This window comes from Amphiprion ocellaris, chromosome 6 (assembly GCF_022539595.1).
Source record: "Amphiprion ocellaris isolate individual 3 ecotype Okinawa chromosome 6, ASM2253959v1, whole genome shotgun sequence".
In the NCBI taxonomy this organism is placed as follows: domain Eukaryota; kingdom Metazoa; phylum Chordata; class Actinopteri; family Pomacentridae; genus Amphiprion; species Amphiprion ocellaris.
In genome coordinates, this window is record NC_072771.1 from 7,966,243 (window position 1) to 7,981,928 (window position 15,686).

General features: G+C 40.1%; 1 protein-coding gene across 1 annotated transcript; it reads right to left on the reverse strand.

Annotated features, from left to right (window-relative positions):
* Positions 1-311: 311 nt before the first annotated feature.
* Positions 312-15,626, reverse strand: nelfb (negative elongation factor complex member B). The gene is made up of 13 exons (XM_023267129.3): positions 15,389-15,626; positions 12,976-13,136; positions 12,787-12,886; positions 10,723-10,953; positions 9,090-9,275; positions 8,865-8,977; positions 8,667-8,769; positions 7,381-7,476; positions 5,105-5,247; positions 4,028-4,134; positions 2,188-2,329; positions 1,903-2,011; positions 312-690 (listed from the first exon to the last, which is right to left on the reverse strand). The coding sequence occupies exons 1-13, from the start codon at positions 15,488-15,490 to the stop codon at positions 532-534; spliced, it is 1,752 nt and encodes a 583-aa protein (XP_023122897.1). The 5' UTR covers positions 15,491-15,626; the 3' UTR covers positions 312-531.
* Positions 15,627-15,686: the final 60 nt, after the last annotated feature.

Below are 15,686 nucleotides of genomic sequence, written 5' to 3' on the forward strand. Positions count from 1 at the left end.
GAATCCAGCGTAAAGAGTCTGAAGTAGTTGACCTGTATTTTGCACCTTAACACAAAGTGTTTCAAATATGTGGTTATCGGGGAAACAGCCCAGTGAGGTTTGCAGACACTGAACTTTTTTCTGTTACGTTCAAGTGTTTCTCATCAAATCAGTGTGTTCCTACAGTCCTGACTAATTTTGGAACACAGCACCACAACACAGTTTTAGTATATAATCCTATATTTACAGGATTCCTGCACTACTGGCACAGTTCACACCGACAGCCCAGTTATAGAAGAAAGACTGTATACCTAGACAGTAATGTCAGAAGATGCATTTTATAAAAACTTTTATTGACAAATACAGTTAGCTGATGGACTACACCGTCAGAGCCTGAAGACAAACATCTAAACAAACTAAACCTCCATGAAAAAAAAATCATACAACAAACTGTAAAATGCCCTGTCTGAACGATGGTGAGCTGGCCGGAGGCGGTCTTTACAGTCAGACACCGGATAAGAACTGTGGCTTTCTCTCTGTTTCTGTGGTGTCTCAGAGAGGTGTAGTTGGGGTGGAAGCAGTGGTCGGGACAGCGACCGGGTGCAGCCCCAGATCCAGGGATGGAGTTTCATCTGGAGGCGGAGGGCTCTTCTTCTGGGCCTCCAGCTTCTCCGTCAGCTGAGTGTACAGTTCCTTCATCGGCTCACTGCACTGTAGTCACAGCATCACACACAACATGCCGACATTAGTGTTTATCTCAGGTCTACATCTGAACTGTCTTAAAGAAACACTATCAAATGTAGAGAAGATAATTAATTGAAGTCTGTGCCGGTGTCTCTAATGACAACTCTATCTAGATTTCAACTAAATCTCCAAGATCAGAAAGTAAAATAGTCTGAATGCTACCTGAAGTGACCCTGTAGAGCAGAGGTGCCAAACATGCGGCCCGCAGGCCAAAACTGGCCCGCCAGAGAGTCCAATCTGGCCCGCGGGACAACTTTAGAAAGAGGACATTAACTGCAATTTGTAAATTTCTTAAAACTAATTTCCTGACCATGACAAGTTGCTTTGATCATGAAGTAAAATTTTAGACTGCTCATTGTTCCTTTGTCATTGTGTGTCTCATTTTTGAAATATTTTTTCTTGCTTTTGTTGGTTTTTGTCCTTTTTGTCTGACTTTTGTCGTTGTCTCATGTTTTTGTCGTTTAGTTTATCGTTTTGTGTTTCCTTTTTGTCTCACTTGTAATTATTGTGTATTTTTTGTCGTTTTGTTTCTTGCTTTTGTCATTTTTTTGTCTCGTTTGTGTTATTTGTGTAACTTTTTGTCGTTTGTGTCGTTTGTCCATTTTTTGTTTGCTTTGTATGTTTTTTGTCCCTTTTTTGTTTTGTTTCATGTCATTTGTGTAACTTTTTGTCTTCTTTGTGTCATTTGTCGATTTGTTTCGTTCAATTCGTATCTTTTTTTGTCTAATTTTTTTGTCCCTTTCTTGGTTTGTTTTTTGCCGTTTACCAAATTTTTTTGTAATTTTGTGTCTGATTTTTGTAATTTTTGTCTTGTTATTTATTTTTGTTTGTTTTGTAAAAAGATAGTTCTATAAATGTGACCATTTTCAGAATGTACCTTTCTTGCACTAAAGCAAAGGAAAAATTGGGAGTTGTGATTATTTCTAGGTTATTATGCTGTGATTTTACTGTTCCGGTCCACTGAAGATCAAATTGGGCTGAATGTGGAACCTGAACTCAAATGAGTTTAGACCCTTGCCGTAGAGCCATTTGAAAATCTGCTTTTTAATTGTGATGAGACTTTCAGAGATGCCATAGTGGTGTAGTGTAGAAGGAGACCTCTTCCTGATTCTACCCAGCTGAACAACTACTGTGTATTTTTCAAAGCACAAACTACCTATAGATAAAAATCAAACCAACCTGCTTTGGAGGTTCAAGGGTTTTCATCAAGGTTTCCATATATGATGGCAGCAACTTGTGATGAAGATGCACCAACAAACGAAGGGTGTGTCTGTGGACATTTTCTTTACTGGAAGACATTCAGACAGAAACAAACTGTCAAGAAACATCACAGAGATCTTCAATATAATAACTCTGTACTTTCCTATCAGCTAGGGGGTAATTAGACTAGTTTCTTTTTCAGTCCACTTTGTGTTTATGCTGACAATGCACTAAAATAGGGGTTTGAAAATGCAGTCACATTACCTAGAGAAAGATGTGAGGAGAAAGCCATCAAAGACCACTGAACAAAACTCTTCTGATCCAAACTCGTCGGAGAGCAGGGTGAGATGTCCAGTCAGCAGGTGCAGGAAGATGTCACCGAAGGCCATGTCATTGTAGGTCTCCACTGAGGGATAACGGCAGAAACACAGAGTTCAACACCTTCAAAGAGTCAAACTAAGCAAATGTAGGCTTTAAATCGAGTGTACATTAAAATCATTTCATCCTACAAGTCTCATTTAAAATTCATAAAAAAAAACAAAAACACTTGGACCAGATTCTGTAAAAAAAAAAAAAAAAAAAAAAAAAAGAACAAAAAAACCCCCTGCAGTTCTTGATGAAACTCAGCTGTGAGCAACATTCTAGGACTTTACACAGTGCAAAGAGGAGACAAATGTGGAAACAAATGAAAACTGTAAGTGGAGAAACATCTATAAGTTCAAAAGTTTGAGATCACCCAGACAATTTCATGTTTTCCATGAAAACTCACACTTTTATCCATGTGCTAACATAATTGCACAAGGGTTTTCTAATCATCAATGAGCCTTTCAACACCATTAGCTAACACAATGTAGCATTAGAACACAGGAGTGATGGTTGCTGGAAATGTTCCTCTGTATCTCTATGGAGATATTCCATTAAAAATCAGCCGTTTCCAGCTAGAATAGTCATTTACCACATTAACAATGTCTACACTGGATTTATCATTCATTTAATGTTATCTTCATTGAACAAAAACTGCTTTTCTTTCAAAAATAAGGACATTTCTGGGGCGCCTGGGAGCAGGCAACCCACAAACTGGTGCCATGCAGCAGTCATGGATTCGATTCCCACCCTTTGCTTCAGGGCATTGCCTCATTCTTCTCCCCACTTTCCTGTCTTCCTCTCACTATGACTGTCAAATAAAGCTGCAAAAAGCGAAAAAAAAATATTAAAAAAAATAAGAACCTTTCTAAGTGACCTCAGACTTTTCAACGGTAGTGTGCACTACCGTTCAAAAGTTTAGACACACCTTCTCATTCTATGCTTTTTATTCACCTGTAATATTTTCTACATTGTACATTCACACTGAGGATTCACACCTCTTTGTTTACAACATAATTCCATATGTATTCTTTTATAGTTTTAATGTTTTCAGTATTAATATACAATATAGAAAATTGTTAAATAAAAACCATTGAATGAGAAGGTGTGTCCAAACTTTTGACTGGTTGTGTATTTAGTGTCACCATGTTATCCACTACTGGTAACATCTGTAGGCAATGTTGGACATGCTGATCACTGAATTTAAGCATTTTTGTAAAATAAATAATCAAATCATTTTTTTTCTTTTGAATGATTTATGTCACTGTAACTGTATCATACTAAAGAGAAGACATTTCAGAGTCCTCTCATGGTTCTGCTGTTCTCATAGAGGTACATTACAACACAGTGCAGTGAAAAACAATGAGGCAAAACATGACGCTTGCAAACTGCTTGGAGTTCACAGGATTAGATATTTTATTATTAGATTTTTATATTTTAATGACAAATCAAAGATGAAATTTAGGTGGGAGCCTAGTGCAAGCATGGACAAGCATAAACCTCAATAAAAAGTAATAAATCAAGAAAAAAGCCACATCACAATAGTTTTCATAATAAAATCAATATCATAAAATGATGGAAACTGTGTGGAAACAAAGGCGTTACTTCTGCATTTTGGATCAGGGTTATGACCTTTATAAAGACTGCAGTTTTTGATTATATGGTTTCAGATCTCAAAATCTAATTGAGGACATCTTTAGGATGTATTTTACCCAAAATTCTGGAGAAGAGCAGCACTCACCCAGGGCAGGTAGTAACCTCTGTAAGGCATTCTTGTTCCTCTGTTTGGCAATGTGGAGGACATAGTAGAGCCCCATTTCACAAGCCACTCTGTTCTCCTGCAGGTATCTGATGGAAGCAACAAAGACTCAACTAAGGCACTTTTTGTAATGTAAATCAAAGAAACCATTACCAAGTAAAGACACATTACAAAACATGTTGAGTTGTTGTACTTGGATGCAGCTGTTAGTCTGTATTTGCACATAAAACTTCTCACATTTCACTTAGTATTAGTCTTCTATAATTTCTGAGTTGAAAAAGTTGGTTATAGTAGAGATAATTTAACAGTGTTTGTACTTTAAGCTCCCCCTGCAAATTGTTTGTAGTGTCTAAAAAAAAAAACAAACAAAAAAACTCAAGACAACTAAAAAACTGAAACTGAAAAACTACTCTGTATATAGTTCCTCCGCCAAGGAGCGTGGTGGAGTTATGTGATGATCGGTATACGTTCATCTGTCTGACAACTGCATATCTCTCTTCAATTTTGCCAAGTTATTTCCAAAGTAAAGACGGGACTCAAGCGAAGTGGCTGTTGTGCAGAAGAGTTATTTAGCAACGTTACTCAAAAATGGACGAACGGGTTTGGATGAAATTTTCAGTGAAGGTCGAAAATGACACAAGGACAAAGTGATTAGATTCTGGCAGCGATGCGGCTTGAAGTCTGGATCCATAGATTTGTTAAAGATTTCTGTGTCATTGTGAGATAGCAGCATGGTGTCACTGTAACCATGACAACAAGTGAACATTACGTCAGCTGCCTGCTGATGATCACATGACTGTGATCCTACTACAAATCCACCGCTGAGCACTTATCAGGACTTATCCGTTGGAAATGATACAATGACTGAGCGGCCCTGGTGGAGTACTGTGCTTGTGATGTGATATGTTGTCTTGTCATGTCATGCCTCTGTGTTCCCTTCACTTGGAATCCTTTGGGTCTGTTGGGCTTCCTCTATAATTGAATAAGGTCATCCTCACTATGTGAAGTGCCTTGAGATGACACATGTAAAATATAAATGGAACTGAACTGTGACTCTACCTGTTAAAAGCATCTGGCAGGGTGGTGGGGTACGACACTGAGCTCTTCTCCTCGCTGGGAAGCTTCTGTTCTACAGTGAAGGTATGATCATCAACAACCACTGACATCATTGCAGGCAGGAAGCGGGTCACCACCTCTAAATCCTGAAGGTGGGTGCACAGGGAAACAAATGAGCAACCACTGATGATCAGAACTGTAGTCCTGGTAATACTTGCATCAAATCAAGAGGACCAGTTTGTCTCTAATCAAAAATTCAGGTTTACTGTGGAGATTGTCTGCAGCTTTGTACATTAAACATGACTTAAAATGTTCTTAAATCAAAAGATAAGAACATTTTAATTTGCCTTGATGTGGAGCATGATTAAAAACTGCAATCCTTTTCACAAATCCTAAGCAACTGAAGCTAATCAGTTCACAATTATACAAAACAAGAAGGTGCCACTTAGTTGAGATGGAAATAAAACAAACCTATAGTGGGGTCCAAACCCTTGTGAAAAATGTTTAAATCCAAATTAAATGAGATTACCAATTTGAGTAAAAGGCTGAATCTATAAAAAAAAATGTTCACAAATCTAAGAATATCTCAGTATTTTTTTTCTCCACCGTTTAATGACAACACTCTAGCTACATGGACCCCACCAGTTTATTAAATCTGATAAGTCATGTTTTCTCAGCATGATCTGACAATGTTCCAAAGAGCCTCTTTAGAAAGAGCTTCTTGTCATAGTCAGGATTGTTTTTTTGTTCTCAGTCTTTAAGTGCTCAATAAATGTTCAGTGGGGCTGAGGTCAGATGACTGTGGTGGGAAGTCCATGAGAGCCAGCACTCTGGTCTGTACGTCTAAGCTGTGAGGGGTATTTAGCTCACTATCCTGCTACAGTATGAATCCTTCTTTACAAAATGCAAGCCAGACGATGGAGCATGTCTCCTAAGAATTAAGTGTTGCTTCTGCTTGGTCAGGATGGAGTTGCTCAGCTCACACTTGTGTTCTAGAGGTGCATCTCATACAATTAGAAAATGTCAGGAAAAGTTCATATTTATGTCATTACACATTGCTCAAAGTGAAAATTGCAGATATTCCAGACTCATTTGTCTTTATTTGTTTGAATTTTGCTGAGAATGGATTACAGCCCTCCTCCAAAATCAATCTCATAATATTTTACACAGAGATGTCAATCATGGACCCCTAGATATTCCCACACAGTCCTGACAAGACTAGCTTTTAAATCCCAAGTCTGGTTCAGTAGAAACAACTACAATCATGGCGAAGACTGCTGACTTGACAGTTGTCCAGAAGACAATCAAAGACAACCTCTACAATGAGGGTAAAACTCAGAAGTACATTTCCTCCAGGGCAGGCTGTTCACAGAGTGCTGTACTAAAGAATTTAATGGAAAGTTAACTGGAAGGAAAGAAGTGTGGCAGGAAAAGGTGCACAAGCAAAAGGAATGACCACAGACATGGGAGCCACCAAGATTTGTCCGGGAAATGAGCTAGAAGTGTCGAATTCCTATTGTCAAGACCTTCTAAACACCAAACAACGTCAGAAGCGGCTTACTTGGGCTAAGGAGAGAAAGAACTGGACTGTTGCTAAGTGGTCTAAAAATTTTGCAATTCTTTTGGAAATCAAGGTCCCAGAGTCTGGATGAAGAGTGGAGAGTGACAGAATCAAAGTTGCTGAAAGTCCAGAGTGAAGTTTCATGAGCTGTAAACTGCTATCATGAAAGTTAAAACAAATAAAGACTTGAAATATTTTAGTTTAAGTGTACTGAGTCTGAACTATATATTTTTTTTCACTTTGAGCATTGTCAGATGAATACTGCACTCTTCCGCCATATTCTCATTATATGAGATGCACTTGTATATTGATCTGTTTCTGATTTGGTAAAGAAGCTTCTTTTCTGTCGCTCAGTGAACAAAACTTCATATTTCCCCTTAGAAATCTTCAGTCTAACAATGCATCATTTACTGCTAAAAAAGCTCCTCTTTGCTCAAAATAAGTATTTGACTTCAGATACTTTTACTTAGTTCTGATGCGATCTTGTGTTTTTAAATGTTTAAAAATGCTGAAACAGACTTTAATGCGGTTTCTAACTGTTGGCCCACACTCTATATGTAACTAAAAATGGCTCCTATATTTAAAGTAGCTTTGAATGCAATCACCTTCATCTGACTTTTAACTAGAAAAGATTGAGTTAACCTTAACAATTTATATTGTTATCAGTGTCCATGATACTCGATACACAGATATGGCTGAGGTGACGGCGTGTACGCACCAAACGAGGCTCTTTGAAGACCTGGCTGTCGATCATGTCCCACGCTCCTTGACCCAGCGACAGCATCCTCAGCTGCAGCATCAGGTCTGGACTTTCCTGTTCAAACACAATTTGAAACTCTTTTGGTAAAAAAAACTTTATTTAAGACAGAGACCCTCTGTTTTTAAGACCAGGCTTAAAACCTTCCTTTTAGACAAATCTTAAAGTTAGGGCTGACTCTGGTGACCCTGAGGGGGTCAGTTGGAGTCCACATGTACATAACTGACTTCTTGGACGTCCCTTAGTTCTGCCCCTAGTCATGCTGCTATAGGCCTAGGCTGCTGGGGAACCTCTCTGGATGCACTGAGCCCTTCTCTAACTACCTATGTATTTACTATATATACCGTTATTGCACTACACTCACTCTGTTTCTCCCTGTGTCCTTTCTCTGAGTGTCCCTGGTCCCAGAGCTGGATGCTTCAGATCTGTGGTTGTTCTCCCACCAACTGGTCTAGTCTCCATCATGTCCACTGTGGGATGCTGCTGCTGACCTTCCTCCAGCCCACTGCTTCCAGCTGCCCATTTCCACCAGTCTACTCTGCATCACCCTCACTATACGTGATATGTTCATCCACACAGTGTTTGAATCTTACTACCAGATATAAATGTAGTGTATTTAATGTTACACCATAATAGTAAACTTATGAATCAGTTTCAATGTTGTGTAATTTAATCTTTATTCATTATGCATCGATTTGTATGTATCCTCTATGTTATTCTTATCATGCATGTATGCCAATGTGTGCTATATGTTTCCTTGTCCCCCACCCCCTCTACCTCTTCTCATATGGGTTCTGTGAAGCGTCTTGAGATAATCTGAACTGTAATTGGCACACTATAAATAAAATCGAATCAAACTGTATTTGAAGACGTGCAGAGCACTAACATGACCCCATTCTAACCATGAAATACCTGTCATGACCATGAAGGAGTCTTTATAAATGTTTGTGGCATAATTCATTACTATTTGTCAAAAATACCATTTTCAAAGCAAAGTTGAGATAGTTTGAGATGTTATTATGACAATTTAAACCCAAAAATTAGCTGCCTGGAATGCCCACGTTACTGGATCACTTCATCCTTGTTCATATTTGCACATGATACTGAAGGTTTCTTGCTTCACAGCAGTAATCTTCCTTTTTTTGATACATTGCTTGCTATGCTTTTTGCAGCATCACAGCCACTTGCTGTCAATCAGCAGAATATCACATGTGCATCATTGATCCTGTGTTCTGCGCTGTGCTTACTCTGGGTAAAGAGTCCTGACTCAGCAATTCCTGCAGGTTCCTCATGATACTCAAGACCAGGGTGTTGCAGGCAAACGGGTCACACAGGATCATAGACAGGTCCCTGGAAAGCACAGAAATTCACCATAGATTAATTCCTGCATACATCAGAGATCAACAACTCTGATGATAAGCTTAAACCGCTGCATTATCTCTTACCCAAGGACTTGCTCTTGTCCTTTCTTCACTCCATCCAGGAAACCTTGCAGTTCTCTGGCTCGCTTGCCGTCCACAAACTTTTCACGGATGCAGGCGTCTAAACACCAAGTGAACTGTCACAGCATACAGCAGAAAGACAAAGTGGGAAATCATGTAACACAAGCAGGAACACTGCAAATACAGGGTTTGGGGCTCTTTAGAAACCACCGCTGTCTGTATTCTCACCTTATGGCAGGGGTCCACGGAGCAGATCTCACTGATGTCCAGGTCATGAAGAGACATCAGCAGCTCTGCCCTCAGAGTGCAGTAGTGGACGTTTCGCGTCCGCAGGAAGAGCGTTCGTAAAAACTGCAGCACCATGTCGTACAGCTTCACGTTCTTCCCAATCATCTGGGTCAGCTTTAGAACCACCTGCAGCATACAGACAACAGAAACAGTAAACAACAGCAGCAACACGGCACCCACTAGGATCTCCTGAAGGCACCATCATCATTGAGCTGATGTCTACTGTGAACATAAATCCACAGAGGTGCTTGGAAACCACGGGAAAACGATGGCTTTTATAGCCTCCAGAACTTGACTAAGACTCATTTTTAAGTTTTTCTTTTAACTCCGAAAATAACCCAGTGACAGTTGTCTGGACATCCACAAGCATTTGGTCTACTCAATGTGAGGGCTGTCATCGACTATTCTATGGATTACTTAGTGAGAATATTCCCAATTACTCAATTAATCTAAAGAATTCATTCCTTGTAAAAAGGCAAAAAAACAAAACATTTAATAGAAATTAATCGTATTCCACCATTCTGTATGTCATTGGGCTGCACAGTGGATCGGTGTTTAGCACTGTCCTCTTGCAGCTAGAAGGTCCCTGGTTCGCGTCCCGGCCTGGGCCTGGATCTTTCTGCATGGAGTTTGCATGTTCTCCCTGTGCATGTGTGGTTTTCTCCGGGTTCTTCGGCTTCCTCCCACAGTCCAAAAACATGCTGAGATTAACTGATGATTCCCTTGCAGCTGACCAATGACTGACGTCATGACAGAAATTAGTGATACTGAAGCAAAACATTTGTTATCATGAACTGTAGCATTTGGAAAATATATACACTGAGAATTCTTCAGTGTCATTCATCACATTAACTAATTGCAGCAGCTTAACTTCATCAACAAATGCAGGTTAAAAAACAGATTGCAAAGGTGAATACTATTACTTGTAGCGCATGTAACAACACCCCATATGAAAAGCTTTTTCTCCTGATGTTTTCATATTTCCTGTCCTCAGACTGGTTCCCAGTAGGCCTGTACATTAGTGTTAGCATGTGGATCCTTGCACTGTTTTTGGAATCGCACTACCAGTGGATTTCTGACCATTTAAGCCCACTCCTGCCCATCCACGCCTGGCTGCACCTGCAAACATTTGGACCACTGATGTCTGCACTATATAGGGTTCCACTGACTTTGTGTCCTCTCCCATCCCATAGGATAAACCTGTCATATTACTGTGGAGTCTTAATACAGAAATGAATACCTGTCAAATTTAAATATGAATTCATTATTTGAGGGCAGTAAGTACACATTTCATACATTTATTGATAGTATCTTCTCTAAAGTGTGCAAAAAGAAATGCTTAATCTTTGAATATCATCTTACTTTGACCAGGGAGAAAGCAGCAAGTTTATCCTCAACCCAAAACTCCCAGACTTCATGAGCTCATCACTAAGGGCTGCTAAATGTACACTGATGAGCATAAACGATTATTTTATCTATTTAAAAGTAAATCTGCAACACAAAGTGTGCAAAAAGCGACAAGATCTGACGGCTCTCTGAAGTGTTTGTTTCATTGGAGGTTTTGCTGTCTCACCTCGCCTTGGCGTCTTGTTTTTGGAGAAGGGCTGAAGAAATTGTGTAGGATGGAGAGGTCACTACTGAACAGAGCTGCTTCTTTCTCCACGATGTACTGCTTCAGGAGGGGCGAGACTTCATCCCCAAACAGAGCCTGGTTGTCTTGCCAGATTTGCCTTTTCACCTCAACAGCACACACCTTGTACAGGTCCTTGTCAGCCATCACCATCTTCAACTTCTTCTCTGGCACCTGCAGGAAGGAGCAGGCCTCAGAGATTAACAGGATTTCTTCACCTATTTTCTCCTCATATTTATATCAGATTTTCCCATGTTCATTTTACAGCTCTTTCTGGGTAAAACTAAGCTGCTTCTTTTTTTTACCTTGTAAATATTTTCATATTGTGTATATACACTACTGTTCAAAAGTTTGGGGTCACCCAGAAAATTCCATGTTTTCCATGAAAACTCACACTTTTATTCATGTGCTAACATAATTGCACAAGGGTTTTCTAATCATCAATGAGCCTTTCAACACCATTAGCTAACACAATGTAGCATTAGAACACAGGAGTGATGGTTGCTGGAAATGTTCCTCTGTACTTCTATGGAGATATTCCATTAAAAGTTAGCTATTTACACCTAAATACAGTGGTCCCTCGTCTATCGTGGGGGTTAGGTTCCAGACCACCCGCGATAGACAAAAAATCCGTAGCAACCTTACATATATTTTATTATTTAAATAGATTTTAAGGCTTTATAAACCCTCACCAAACTGTCACTAACCTTCCCCACATTGTTATAAACACTATGCGCAGCGATCAGACTTTGATGTGAAATGGACAAGGTGAGATGCTGAAAGCTGCTCTACATGAGAGACACAGGAGACTGATGCTACCATCGCTGAGCCAATCAGTGCCCAGCGCTGTACGCTACGCATTTTACTTTGAGTTAATATTCTTTTAATAGGGTTTAATTATTATTTTTTTTGTATATTTTTATATTGTTTTCAATTTTCTAGGCTAGAAAATGCTTATTTTACCACAAAATAATAAAATAATAAACATATAAAAATACCTATATATGGCAAAATCCCACGATATAGTGAAAAATCCACGACACAACATTAGATATACACAATTTAAAAATCCGCGATACAGTGAGACCGCGAAACTAAAACATTAACCACGTCTAGACTGGATTTCTGATTCATTTAATGTTATTCTCAATGTAAGAAAAATGCTTTTCTTTCAAAAAAGAAGGACATTTGTAAGTTTTAAACAGTAGTGTACATGCTTGTAGGCAGGATGAGCAAAATAACCAACCCTGAACCTGCAGTGCAGCGGTGATCGGCACAAAAAGACACATTCAGACTACAATATATGCACATTTGAGGGAAATATTCAAAATGTTCTGTCAAGAAAGAAAACCAGCTACATCACTAATCACATTCATTCGTACTGATAAATAGTACAAGAATGTGGAAATGTTGCAGAACAACATGATGGTGAGTTTTCTGACAGGTCAGTTCTGCTGAATCTGTGCTTTCTGTGAAACCACCATGAGGGTTAGTTTAGCACACATCTCTGCAAAGACTTCAGGAAAGGGTACAGAGAAATGTGAGTGAAGACTTTTGCAGCAGCAGTAGCTGTAGGATGACATTTTCCATCTGGATTTGCACTTTGATGTCTTTCAGCAGTGACCGTCTGAAAATAACGGTCTCAATATTGAGTGGGATTTTCCCTGCATTCCATCGAGGGTATTCAGATCAGGTGTAACCCTTTGGACTTCCTACCTGATCTGGCAGCATGTTCATCTAAAAATTTCTTGTCAAGTAGATCGCCTGTGGCTGTAAACATGTTTACTCACTACAACCGCCGACGACATGTTTATTTATGGTTGAGTCTAACTTTCACCTGTTTTCAAAGCCATCCTGTCCTTTGAAATGGAGGAATAATAGGACAGAAAAAAAACTGAATGACTTGTAAAAATGTGAATTAAAAAGCATAAAATTAAAAAGCATAAACACCTGACACATTCTTATAATATTTCCATGTTTTCAGTAGCAGAAACAGTCAACACTTGCCTTGGGTAGATGCTTCAGCACCTGCATTACCACCGGCTGAATGGACGGCATTTTGACAAGTGGAAAGCTCTTCTCCAGTAGTTCTTCCAGCTTCCCGTATCTGTAAAAGACATGGAAAGAAAACAAAGAAAAGTCAAGCTAATTCCTTCAGAAAACATTACTCAAAGTTCACAATGAGCAACAGCGCACCTGTCCTCGTCCTTTCCCTCTGCAATGGTGGCGACTCGCTCCATCAGCTTGTCTCGAAGCTCGTCAAAGACGGACTGGTGGAACTCCAGCCGAGGCGTCCCGTGGAGGTCGAGGAAGGGAAGAGCAGACTGCAGCGTTGGCAGCAGGATGCCATTTTCCATCTGCAGTCATATAACAGAAGCACTTCTTAGATTCTCTGATAAACAAATCAACCCATTTTAAAACGTCTAATGTACTATTCGCATGGGACTAGTATTACCTGGGGATCTCTGGTAGTTTGTTAATTACCTCCATGTCTGTGTTTATTGCAGTGCATTCGTGTGGAATAAGCAAAGTCTGTATTTTACTCGAATTTACTGACATTACAGCCCGGATATGATGTCAAACCTGTACATGTCGCAACATCCGCTGTTGTGAAGCTGTCAAGTGGTATGTAGTCGTCATAGCAACAGTAAATATGTCAAAGCAGCAACGGGACTTGAGAACAGCGGGCAGCGTTGTTGGGATAACGGGCCGTCAGGGCGTTTCTATTAAGCCTGTTGGAAGATAGGCCTAGAAAAATGTTTCTTACCGCATGCTGCTACGCATGTCATCCATCTCTATATCCTCTCAAATTTCCCTCTTCTTGTTGATCTGATTTTGCCGTTTCTGGGAATGGTCCATAGGCCTGTTGTGTATCAGCCTACTGCTGCATTTGCAGCTAAAATGTTGTCAATAATTTCCACCACAGCCTCCAGAATTCAACCGGGAAAGACGTAGAAAAAGGCACACAATAAAAAAAAACACAACTAAAATACCTTCCAATCACTGAGATGCAGATTCGCACAGGACTAGTATTATCACAGGACATCTGTGCTGGTGAAATATGGTCGGTAATTTACAGTAAAATTTTTACTTTACAAATTACAGACATGTTGCATTCGCACAGGATTAAGATCACAGACATCCTCCACAATTATTACAAATTATCATTGGTCCCGAGGTAATACTAATCCCGTGCAAATAGGGCTTATAAAATTAAAAAAAATATACATGCTTGTAAGTTTCATGACTAAATATGGATATAAACCAATTATGCACAACACTGAAACTACCTAAAGGTGAAGTGAACAACTCTGATCTTCTCAATACAGCAGCACCTGTCAGCTGATGTCTGAGCCTCAGCCTCGGGCCTGATTGGGAGACTTGACAACGATGGAAAAGGATACAAGAAGATCAGTGGAGACAACTTTGCAGCCGTAATCAGGAGGAATAGAATGAGACATAATACCACTAATCAGAGCTGCAGTGACTATCCTCCTAAACTCACACCACCGACCGTGCACTATGGAATAGGAATACGATGCAGAGACGCTGGTGTTTTTCCTTCTGTAGTTTTACAGAACAACAACTGACCTGGTGATTACATCTGGACGTCAGCCACTGATGTGCTGCTTTTACTGCTCACCTGTGTGGGCCTGTTGCGTTCAAGTGCTGTCAGCACTGTTGTCCAGCATTCACCAAACTAAATAACTCCCCTCCACGACCATCTTATTACTGCTGCTATCACCTGGACAAATATGTCGCCCAACTTGAATCCAAAAGAGCAACTTTGGGGTATTTTTTAAGGAGAAGGTAGAACACACAATCCCTCCAGCAGAGAGCAGTGGAAAAAAATATCTCTGAAGAAAGGCAGAGCATCTAGTATACGAGAGGCGAAATGAGTCCAAAATAAAAGATTTCAATCTCAGTGATGAAATGTGTGCTGACTTTTGCTGCATTGACTTCCTACTTGGGGCCTGTAGTTTGACTAAACTGTTTTAACTACACAGAGGAGCAAACCCCCTACTGTCAAACTGACTAATGATGTCATCATGTATCATTTGAGTGCTATTGCACAGCATTCATCTGTCGTACACTGCATATAGTTCCACTGTGTTCTCCTGTTTCCATGCAGCTGGGTGGCAGACCTGCTCCGGGATGCAACAGGTCGTTTAACTACCAGTCTCCTGCATTTTGTTCCGGACTAACATCATGTCATCCACTGCTACAGTTCATCCAGACTGAGAGTTTCTGCACCGGTGAAGCATCACATTTGCTCCAAACTAATTCGCCAGGACGACTGCGTACAACTACTACGAAGGGAATTAGCTCGAAAAGGCAGAATTTAAATATCATGATAATTTCAGTGATTCAACCGTCTTTAAAGACGACTAAACAGCTCGTAGCTTCCATAACTGAATGTTGACTTTCATTCCAACGGTGCTACAGCTAGCTCGGTAACACAGCTAGCTAACGCGGTTTAAAGCGCTTAGGTTTTTAGTATCATGGCCAACACTCGTAGGTGACCATCTGATGTAGGAACTGTGTACAGACAGTTTATAACTGACAGCTACATGCTGTTGAACAAAGACACCTTTCCATGTAATGTTACCTGGAACTGATCGATGGCTTTCAGAGGCTCTGTGCAGTTGGTGAGAGTTTCTTTGAGGTCCTCGCCGTTGGATATGCCGAGCTCGGGCAACCCCGCGAACATCCTGGCTCCTGTTTGATCATCAATTTAAGGATTTATGTATGAATAAAATGTTCACAGGAGGATTTTGCAGCCGTTAAGGTAAGCACTGGCTGCAAAACGCGTCTTCTGCTCTTCTTCTCTCAGTCTAATGGCGGTTAGCAAACCAGCTTATAGATGCATTACCGCCACCTGCTGGACGGAAACGGGACGCTGAAGA

What these genes read in the sequence shown, in the direction of transcription:
- nelfb (XM_023267129.3), bottom strand. Translation starts at nt 15,490, where the DNA reads ATGTTCGCGGGGTTGCCCGAGCTCGGCATATCCAACGGCGAGGACCTC. An exon ending in AAACAAGACGCCAAGGCGAG is followed by an intron (nt 9,276 to 10,722) that starts GTGAGACAGCAA and finishes TGTATGCTGCAG; the next exon opens with GTGGTTCTAAAGCTGACCCA. An exon ending in CCCTTGAACCTCCAAAGCAG is followed by an intron (nt 691 to 1,902) that starts GTTGGTTTGATT and finishes CTGTGACTACAG; the next exon opens with TGCAGTGAGCCGATGAAGGA.